General features: G+C 35.6%; 2 protein-coding genes across 2 annotated transcripts; both read left to right on the forward strand.

The window, feature by feature from the left end:
* The first annotated feature begins 2,965 nt into the window (after positions 1 to 2,965).
* Positions 2,966 to 4,075, forward strand: Osi20 (DUF1676 domain-containing protein Osi20). Its single transcript, XM_065317567.1, has 3 exons — positions 2,966 to 3,230; positions 3,284 to 3,428; positions 3,490 to 4,075. The coding sequence occupies exons 1-3, from the start codon at positions 3,033 to 3,035 to the stop codon at positions 3,945 to 3,947; spliced, it is 801 nt and encodes a 266-aa protein (XP_065173639.1). The 5' UTR covers positions 2,966 to 3,032; the 3' UTR covers positions 3,948 to 4,075.
* Positions 4,076 to 4,333: 258 nt separating this feature from the next.
* Positions 4,334 to 8,166, forward strand: Dip-B (Dipeptidase B). The gene is made up of 6 exons (XM_065317566.1): positions 4,334 to 4,594; positions 4,711 to 5,106; positions 6,050 to 6,473; positions 6,547 to 6,797; positions 6,938 to 7,037; positions 7,604 to 8,166. The coding sequence occupies exons 1-6, from the start codon at positions 4,349 to 4,351 to the stop codon at positions 7,963 to 7,965; spliced, it is 1,779 nt and encodes a 592-aa protein (XP_065173638.1). The 5' UTR covers positions 4,334 to 4,348; the 3' UTR covers positions 7,966 to 8,166.
* Positions 8,167 to 10,459: the final 2,293 nt, after the last annotated feature.

A 10,459-nucleotide genomic window follows, 5' to 3' on the forward strand; every position in this document is an offset into this window, starting at 1 on the left:
ATATGCAGAGTTTTTCATCAAATAAGCGGTGTTTGCTTTATCGTACAAATTTTCAGCCATTAGACGATGTGTTTTGAGTATTGATTCGTTTTGAAATCGATTGATATTAAACACTAAAACATTAAATTTTTAATATTATTGCAATTAATAATAATAATAATAATAATAATAAATTATATTTTTACGTTTCGGGAACACAAATGCGAAATATGCGTGTTTTTCATTGGGAACATAACTCTTCATTAATTCTTCTTCATCCATATACTGAATACGGTTACTTAGCGACCTGTGAAGCAACTAAAAATAGCAAATATGTATTTTTAAATTTTTTTAATAAACAAAGCAATGTAAGACTTACATTAGGATCTTCAGCAATTGGTTTTGGTATGTCTAGATCATCGGTAATAATGCAAATGTCACTTTGTGCTAACTCAGAAATTGTATCTATTTTCTTATCATATCTACCAAAAGAGAATTAAACAATTGAAAATATTTATTTATTAAAAATTATACGTGATTTTGTGGATTTACATTTATATATGTATTTGAGTTTTACATGTTTCGCCCTGAGGGCATTTTCAAAAACTTTCTTTCAGTTTCTGAAGTTGCCTTCAGGGTGTAACATGTAAAACTCAAATATATAAATATAAATCCACAAAGTCTCGTATAACTTTTAATAAATAAAAATGTTTAACTATACAAAAATGGATTACGTATTCAACGTTGAAAGTAAAAAAAATAAACAATTGTAAATAGTACGTTGTGTCTTAACTTAACTTACGTTGGTAAAATAACATTGCTTGAAAGTTTTGTGCAATATATTGTTGTGAAGAGTAAAGATGTAACAGCCAAGACAAAAAACCCAATCCGCAGATGGATGTAATCGAAATGATTGTTGTTTTTCATTTCAATTTCCATCGGTTGGTTTACCATCAGACCAAATACATACACCGGGCAAATTCTCTTTCGTTTCCAGTCAATTATTTTGTGACTAAGAAGAAAAAATGTTGACAATAATATGAATACTGCATCCACTAACAGCCATAAAGAGAGAGCAAAATCCATATAAGTTAACCAAGCATTTATCAAGCTAAAATTAATTTTAATATTTAATTTGGAAATTGTATTATAATATTTTTATTACATTGGTTTTCGAGCTAAAACTCCAACTCGTGTTGTGATAGGCGGCGTGAGAAAATCTGAATATTCATATCTATCAAGGTGAATCATCAACATTGCTAGAATAAAAAAAATAAAAAATTTCCGTTTATTTCTTAAACTATTGAAAAAATACCAAAACCGAAATCCAGTGAACCATTATCAAGCATTTTAAACATATCCGGAACCAATGTCCTTGTCTTATGTGTGACCACGGTCAGATTTAAACGAGACGCGTATAGTTTTGTAAACTCCCAGTATATTCCTGTTTTCTGATACGGATCTGTATAAGGAATCATAAATCCAGCGCCAATTCTAAATATTGTCCCATTTGCGCTATTAGCAATCTTTTCAGGATAAAGATTTACATCATTTTGTTTTATTAAAACTTCATCTTTAAAATACCACCGGTCCAATATAGAAATGTTAGATCCTAAATGCGCCTGATAGTAAAATTCAACACATTCGAATTGTTTGTTTACAAATTTTATCAAAGCAACCACTAAATTCGGAATTGAACGCACCAAATAACTTGCATAAATATTATTTACTTTTTCCATAGAATGAGTTATGAAGAAGTACTTTCTGGAATTATATCGCGAATAGCTATCATTGTGCATATATTTCTCAAGTGTCTCGAATGTTCCAACAGTATCAGAATGATAAATTAAATAATTAAGACATCTATCACTTGGTTTTATCTTTTTGAAGTGCACGGCATCGTCAAATACATACATTGAGATGTTCTCATTATCAAAATTAATATTTTGAAGAGCAACTTGAACTGATTCATCACTTTGAACTTCATTTTTCTGGTTTGCAATTATCACAACGCAATTATCAGAATACCGCAACAAAATATCCGAAAATATTACCTGAATCATAAGTGCAAGCGACATTGTGATGCTCAACAACTAATAAGAATGTAAACTCACTGCACTTCATTATCTCGAGAACAATAATGTCAATCAATCAATACTAATCTAATTAGGGTTTACATCGAGGTCATGTTTTCCTTTGTCTTATTACTTGTTAAATTGTATAAAAATTAAACGCATGATGACACAAATTAGAAAATTAAATATCCTACACCCAAAATGCGTGTTTAATATGCAACTTGCGTGTCACGTGCGCGGTTGAATATGTACGCCGCGTTGGTATGTGAAAATATGCGCGAGTCGTTTTTGTTTTACAGACATCCAAAGGAGTTCACTAGGTTTCCTCCGTCGAATTCGGAAATTGGAATTCATCCGCCATGCGCGCATTTTGTAATTCGTTATGAATACAAAGGCAGGCCCATAAAAACCAAACAAAATGGCGGCTTAATGGCTTAAAATCGAAAACAGTTTCACTCACATCTTGTATTCACTAATCATCTTTTGTTTTTGGTTAAAAATTAACATATTTGTAGTCCATGAATTAAATTTCAAGTTTTAAAAATTAAAAAAACCGCCATTTTGATAATAGTTCTAACCTTAAAATTGCAATTTGATATAAAATGAAATTTTAAATTTTTATACTGTTAAATATTAGTATTGGTAGAAATGAATATCAATAACATCAAACCGGACGTAAATGCATCGCAAACAAACGGTAACATTCACGATTAAGCAGTGGCTCCGCTACCGACGCGCCATAACTTCAATTTGGGTGCTAATTGTTAACCAAAGCACACGCACGCCCCCGTGCTACCTCAATGTCTGTTTCTACTTGCAGTTCCTTCTAGTTTTACATTCCACCTCTTCAGACATCAATATATAACCGCACCCAGGTCTTCTAGCATTCATTATCCGTTTGATCACACTGATCAATAGTCCTAAGCTATATTTATTTATTTATATATTTTTTAATTCAATAAATTTTATAAAACGGTGATGTGGCGATTGTCAGTGTTGCTGGTGGTCGGCGCCATCGTTGCTGTATTTGCTCAGGACTTCGGAACACCAAGAAACAGCAATGAGTTGGTCGACAATGTTCTACAGAGTTGTGTGGACACCAGTTGCGTCAAATACAACGTTTTGAAGTATTTAGATCATGTTTTGCATATGGAGACTGATGCCAGGAGCATTAAGGTGAGGTTATGTGCTGGTATTTTTTAGAGTTGTGTAAATGATGGAATTTTTAGAATATTGATAATGCCATCTTCAAACGTGTGGCTAGAATTGTAAAGACCCATGAGTTTAAAATGGAACTGCCAAGTTTCTTCGAAGGGTCTCAACTTGTATACAACACCAAGGATGGTCTTGATATTACGGAACCTACTACCGAAGGTATAGAAAGACAAAATAATTAGTATTAACTGATTTAAAAAATGTTTTATTTGTATTTCAGAAAGAGCTCTTGGTTTGAAAAAGAAACTCCTCTTCCCAATTCTTCTCCTTCTGAAACTGAAGATGCAAGCACTCATGCCAATCTTTGTGGGTCTCCTCTACTTAAAAACCATGAAGGCTCTCATTCTCAGCAAACTAGCAATTGTATTGGTGATTGGCTTCATTGCCTATCAACTCCTGGGCAAAGCAGGAATGAAAATGCCTCTTCCAATGACAATGTCCCCAATGCCACCTCTAGAACCCCCAATGTCAATGTATGGCCCACCTTCAACAACCAGCTCCTATGAACCTGGTTGGGAACCAGCCAGTGGTGGACCCTACGCCCGCATCTGGAGCAACTCAGCTTCCTCCGGTTCTGGTAGCCCATCATCAAGTTCTCTTTCTGACAGTGCGCAAAACATCGCCTACTCCGCGTACTACCCCAGCAGTTCATCGAGCGCTTCCACCTCTAGCCCATAATCACACACCAAAGAGAACCAAAGATGTAACTTATATGTATTTATTTGTTTTGTTATTGATAAAAATGAAACCAAGCGATGCGAGAGGTTGAAAATAAAATAATATATGTTAAGCCTTGGTTTGTAAAACTATTCTATTGCCACCTAGTGTTACAAAGTAGAAGTTATGCTGTGGTGACTCGTAAGGCTGCCTTGCTACAAGCAACAATTTAGTTTATTTTATTTGCTTGCTACATAAACAAGCCAATATACTGCTATTTTATGAATAGTATTCATTGTTGGCTAGGTTTCCGGTGTGGAATTTTAATATAACGTGTTTATTATTCGATATTTCGCGCATTACTGGTGCGTTTTTCTATAGTTTGTAAATTTCATTATTTACGTAATCAGCTGATAGCTGACATGCTTCCGTTGGCCGGTCATAGCATATCGGTCGGCGTGCGCTGTTTGTTTCTGATAACAACCAGAGCGCGAGTAGCGCGATGTGCCTCCCACTTTGCCACCGTTACGCGTCTTATAAATAGCGAAGCGTCGCGTGTCCGAAAGCCGGTTTTCTTGCACGCACGACACGGAGCGGCGTTCGTTCATTGCGCCAGCGGCAAAGAAACATCAACAAAAACAAAAGAAACTCGTAGTGAACCATATCGAGTAAGTACTAAAATATTTCATGTTTACTTACAGAATATTATTCTATTAATATTTCATTTACACTTTTGTGTAAATTCCTGCAACTAATATTTTTTAATATTCTGATTATTTTGTAGTTAAAAATGTATTTCAACGTCGTCAAGGAAACAGACCTACGGTCGAATTCCTACGACGGAATTGTCTACATTTGCACCCCTGATGTACCCACCGATTCGGTGTGTCCTTGCGTGAAGACATTGAACGCTGCTTCAAAGTACGACGCATCCGTCACAAGGGGTTGTGGAGTTCTTCCTCTTGGCGATGTCCCCGCTGGTAGACTCTTATATGCTTCGACAGGGAAAATTGACCCTGACTATCATGATGTGAGGCAATTCCGTGATGCGGCCGCCAAGGCAATTAAAAAAGCTCTTGACGCTGGCGTTAAGAAACCGCTCGTGTATCTTCACGACCATCCCGAATTCGAAGATGCCGATTTGGTTACTCTTCTAGGAATTTTCGAAGCTTTACATGTTGTAAGTACTGAAAATTTCTATTCATTTACAGAATGTAAACTTTGTGCAGTTTCAATTGTTGCAATTGTTCGAATTATATAACTAAGTTGCAGCTGTTGAGTTAGTCACACAAATGCTCAAAGTGGAAATTATTTTCAAGGTTGTTTTCCAGTATGTGCATGTTATAAATAACGCGCCTGAATGAAAAATAATAACTTATTTAACCGTACGCTATCAGAAAATTACATTTTTGAGTAATAATAGCAAATATTATGTCATATTTTCCGTAAAAATTAATTTTCTAAATTTTATCGGATAATCGCTATTTCTACAAAACCTTGACTGATATCACTGATTCGAGTGTAATCAAGTAATTACTTGCGTCTAAGTGCTGCTCGAATTCGCTAAAAACGTTCACTATCTGTTTAACTATGGTAATTAGCTCTCAACCGCACGAGCACGAGATATTGATAACAAAGAGCAAATATTGAACGAGTACGTGTCGAACAATAAAAATGTTGTAAGAAGATAAGTTTCATGTTTCGCATTATATACAGCAAACATTGATTGGATTAGTCAATTGAACTTTGTTTCTGGCTTAGTCAGGCATTAAATTATGACGACTGATCACATTTTTTGCAAAATGTAGACTTGCTTTTGTTATTGTTATGTTTCATTTGATGAATATACGCATTGTGCAAGTAAATTTATTGCATGATTCGAACAAACGAATATTTATAGAATGTTGCGCATCACAGTTGAATGACTGATATATTTTTATTTGGTAAAACAAAAACAAACAAACGCAAGCGGAGCTATGTATAAATTTCATGTGAAATTTGCACATTGCACCTTGTTTTTGGGCATTTTAGTCTAAATATTGGTATATACTTATCAAAACCTTTAACCTTGCCGAAAGTATTGCATCAGTCACTTAATTATTATGATTTTATTTTTATTTTAGCCAATTCAAATCCGGGAATTGAAGCCGTCCAATTTACCAACGATAGAAGTTCTCGGCGTGTCACACAAAAATCCTGCAAAGTTAGACGAGTTAATCAGACTTGCAAAAACACTTGAAGCTGGTCGTATTGTGGCGAGGGACATTGGCGATGGTGATCCTGAACGCATGGCACCTCCAATGGTGCGCAAATACGTCGAGGAGGCTTTTAAGGAGACATGCATCAAGGTCACGGTCCTTGATGATCCAGCTCAAATTAAACGAGAGTATCCTCTGTTTGAAGCCGTTGATCGCGCTGCCGGTAAAGTAGAACGTCACAAGGGATGCATTGTTTTTCTGGACTATGATCCAGGCACTACAGTAAAGGAAACATTAATGTTTGTTGGCAAGGGTGTGACTTATGACACTGGTGGTGCTGATATCAAAGGTATGCAATTATTAAATTAATAACAATTTAACGTAAATATAATTAATTTTCCTCTGTTTTAAATTTATTTTAGCTGGTGGAGTAATGGCTGGTATGTCAAGGGATAAATGCGGAGCGGCCGCAGTGGCTGGTTTCATGAAAATTGTCTCACAGATGCAACCAAAACATGTTCGCGTTGTGTCCGCTATGAGTTTGGTGAGAAACAGCGTTGGATCAGAATGTTATGTTTCTGATGAGTTGATTAAGGCTCGTTCTGGGGAACTTGTGAGGATTGGCAATACAGATGCCGAAGGACGTATGATAATGGCCGATGTTCTATGCCGGGTAAGCATTATTTTCGATTTAGAAGTTTAAAGGAGTGAAGTTGGCGTGTATGATGGGTTGCCTATGTTAAAACTACATCCTCTTAATATTTCATTTAAAATAACGAACAAAAGCTAAATCCAATTTGATTTTCTGTACAGATGAAGGAATTGGCAGTGGGTATGACCAACCCTCACTTGTTTACAATTGCCACCCTCACTGGACATGCCTGTCTTGCAGTAGGTCTTGGATATTCAATTGGTAAGTAAAGTCATTTGTAGAAATTGCAATTTTATATAAAAACAAAAGTCATTCGCTGTAAAAAAGAGTGAGAATACTCTTGACAGCTGTCGCAAATAAGACGGATTGCACACAACGGAAAACCGTAATGCTAAAACAGTTTCAACCATAAATCGACAATTAATCGTGAGCGGGCCGAAAAAAAGGAAATCAGTTGTGACTAGCGGCACCGCGAGCACCGTTCGCTGCTGATTGCTCACCGAGTTTTTTTTTCCTTCATTCTTTCTTTCATTCCATTTCTTCAACGAACGCGCGATCGAGCGACTAACTGTAACTGCATCGCGTGAAAATAAAGCGCCCGCGAAACCGATCGCAGCGGTAATCTCTTCTTTCACCGCGCGGCGGACCGCTACGTGTCCTCGTTTTAGAAAACTACCGCAACGCGAACTGACCCGGATGTAAACGCACAAAAGTCCACATCCAAATCAAATAATTTGTTAAAAACGAATGTTTCATGCAAATTTATTTGCATACTTTCATAAGTATTTGCGAATTTAGTTGCCTATCTTATATTTATTTTATTATAGCTGTTGATAATGGACCTGCACGCAAAGCTGCTGTGGGTAACAGACTGCAACGCTCCGGTGAAGCTTTGGGTGACCCCTTCGAGATCTCCACCATGCGAAGGGAAGATTTGGCATTCCATAGGGGTCGCGCTGCTGGCGATGACATTATGCAAAGCAACGATCTACCATCGTCGCGTACACCACGTGGTCATCAAACTCCAGCGGCATTCCTCTTACTTGCCTCCGGTCTGGACAAATATGGCTCCGGCAGCGCTACCCCACTCAAGTACAGTCACTTAGATATTGCGGCTTCTGGTGGCCATTTCCCTGAACCGTCCACTGCTGCGCCTGTGCTTGCATTGGCTAAAGCATTCTTACTTTAATTTAATCAAACAGAACAAACTTAACACAGGAAATACTGTACTTTAAAAGAAATTGCGGTTTTTGTAGTTAGAAATATTGTTATTGCTTACATTTGAAGCGCCGGGATTTTTAAGTTACAATTATAGGTTATGAACGCCGTGAATGTTCAGGAATTTACATTTTAAGAGGGTTATATACAATAAATTAAAATAAATTTACAATCGAGCGTAATTAACTTAATATTAATAGTTTCCAACATAAATATGTCAAATTCAGTCCATAGGTTTAGATATCCCACCAAAATATTTCTTAATTAACTTTATTTCTTTAAATTTGTGGCGTGCGTGTTTTATTTAGTGGAATTCTTTTGTTTTCAGCTTTATTTATTGGATGCGCCTCTGTTAATTTCGCGATAAACTGCACCTTTTTTTCTTTCCGATGGTTTCAGCTATTCAAAAGCACGAAGAAGAAAAAAACACGACGCGCGGTGATAAATATCATCGGTCCATCTGCCATTTTTTATACCTTCGGTTTTGGGCACCTTTTTTTTCATCGTTGATATCCGCAACGAAATCGAATCGAAACGTTTCTAATTCACTTCTACTCTTCACATTATTTTTTGCTTCCATTTTTTTTCTTATAGTTTTAGTTTCTAGTATAGTTTTTAATGATGATTGAGTATGTTGTCTGATTTTCTAATCTTGGTCTTAAATTTCGCATTCTTTTGTTTTCTTGAGCTTGGTCTTAATTGAGCGCCATCTTGTTTGATGGTCGAATGCGAGAAATCAACCCCCGAAGCAGGTAAAAAGTGAAGGTAAAGGTAAAAGTAAAAGGGTTTCCTTTCGTTGCGCTTTGTGTGTTTGTATGGGGATGAAACCGCCTTTGGTTGAGTTTGTGTCGGGTTGCGTATTTTTTGCTGCTTCTGGGTATTATTGCCTTCCACATCATGCTCATGATCCGCATCATTATTAAGGTAGTGGCGGTAGTGAAAGGGAAAAGACCCCAAAGGCAAAAAAAGAAAGGGTAGAAGGTTTAAAACTTTTAAAAAGATTACAGATTGCACTCAAATTCACACAAAAAATACTAGGCAAGGGTTGGTAATCGTAAAATTGCATAACTAGTGTAATATAATAAACATTTTTAGGATTTTTACAAGTTTTTAATACTTCGTGAGTCGACAAACTCATAAAATCACGAAAAATCGTAAAAATTACAATTTCTTTCATAGATATTATTATTGTTAACATTTTTTGTTTGGAAACAAAAAAAAACGAGAAATATTAGGGTTTTAATATTGCTCTTTTTAGTTTTTTGATCTTTTACGTCGGTGCGCACATCCAATTAACCACTTTACAACTAAATTTTAACTAGATTTAAACAGTATTGCACAATTTTAAAATAAAATATACCAATACCTAAACATGATTCTATAAATAACTAAATTTGGGAAATTTTATGAGAATTTACATAAAGTATTTGCAAAATTATATTCCCACGCTGGAAATTTTCACAAAATCCATGGTTTTGGCACCAGCGAACATTTTATGATCTGTTTTTATGGTACACATTTGGCAAGTATTCGCGCCGGCAAAATATAATTAGGTTTAGTGCGTGCCATAATGATGATGATCGCCAAATTTCAAAATTTAACAATCTGATGACAGGCCATTGACCGATATAAACGCAAAGGTAAAGTGAACTTATTCCTAGCAAAATAGCAAGTAGTTTATTGACTCGTACCTACATGAAATAGCCTATAACCTGAATTATTTTATCACTAAATTACATATTTATTATTCTAGTGCAGTCAGCCTTTGTAAATCAGCAAAATGTGATCATAATACTAAAAACTTGGAAATTTTCAACAACCCCTACTGTGTTTGCTACCTAGATTATTTACATAAAATAAAATAAGATGCAAAAAAGTGAATTATCAAGGCTTCGAAACTTGACTTTGAAACACTGCTCGACACGCAAAAGCAGAGTAACGGTCCACGCTAACGATTTAAATCGCAATTCGATGCGATTTTTTTTTTCGCTCGTGATTAGTCCTGTTATAATAATAGCATGAAATATTTGTGTTTTATTACAATTCAATCACAAGCGCATACATTCACACACATTCGCGAGCAAAACCACACTTATATAGTTTTTAACTAGCAAAAAATGAAAACAACTGAATGCAAGAACGTACAAGTCACTCCTAAGTAAGTACATACTTACCGGTTATGTGAGATCAATTGCGATTCGCGTTACATTTTTTTCTCTTGAGTGTAGCGCGTAAATTCATTCGGTTTTCAATGCCAAGCAAAGCGCAGCCCAAGTCACCAAAGGATCATGCACATGCATGCATTCAACGACCTTGCGTCTAATCAACTCTTAACTATAGGTAATTATACAGAATGTTTCAAAAATAAATATCTATAAATATTTTAAAATATAATACATTAAAAACAGAATTTTAATTCAACTATAAATAAAAAATATAAAAATTTGATTTGTGGAGTCAAATAT

This window comes from Atheta coriaria, unplaced genomic scaffold (assembly GCF_025399875.1).
Source record: "Atheta coriaria isolate IRGN ID8LTWV9N9 unplaced genomic scaffold, Caltech_Dcor_3.1 hic_scaffold_3_pilon, whole genome shotgun sequence".
Lineage (NCBI taxonomy): Eukaryota > Metazoa > Arthropoda > Insecta > Coleoptera > Staphylinidae > Dalotia > Dalotia coriaria.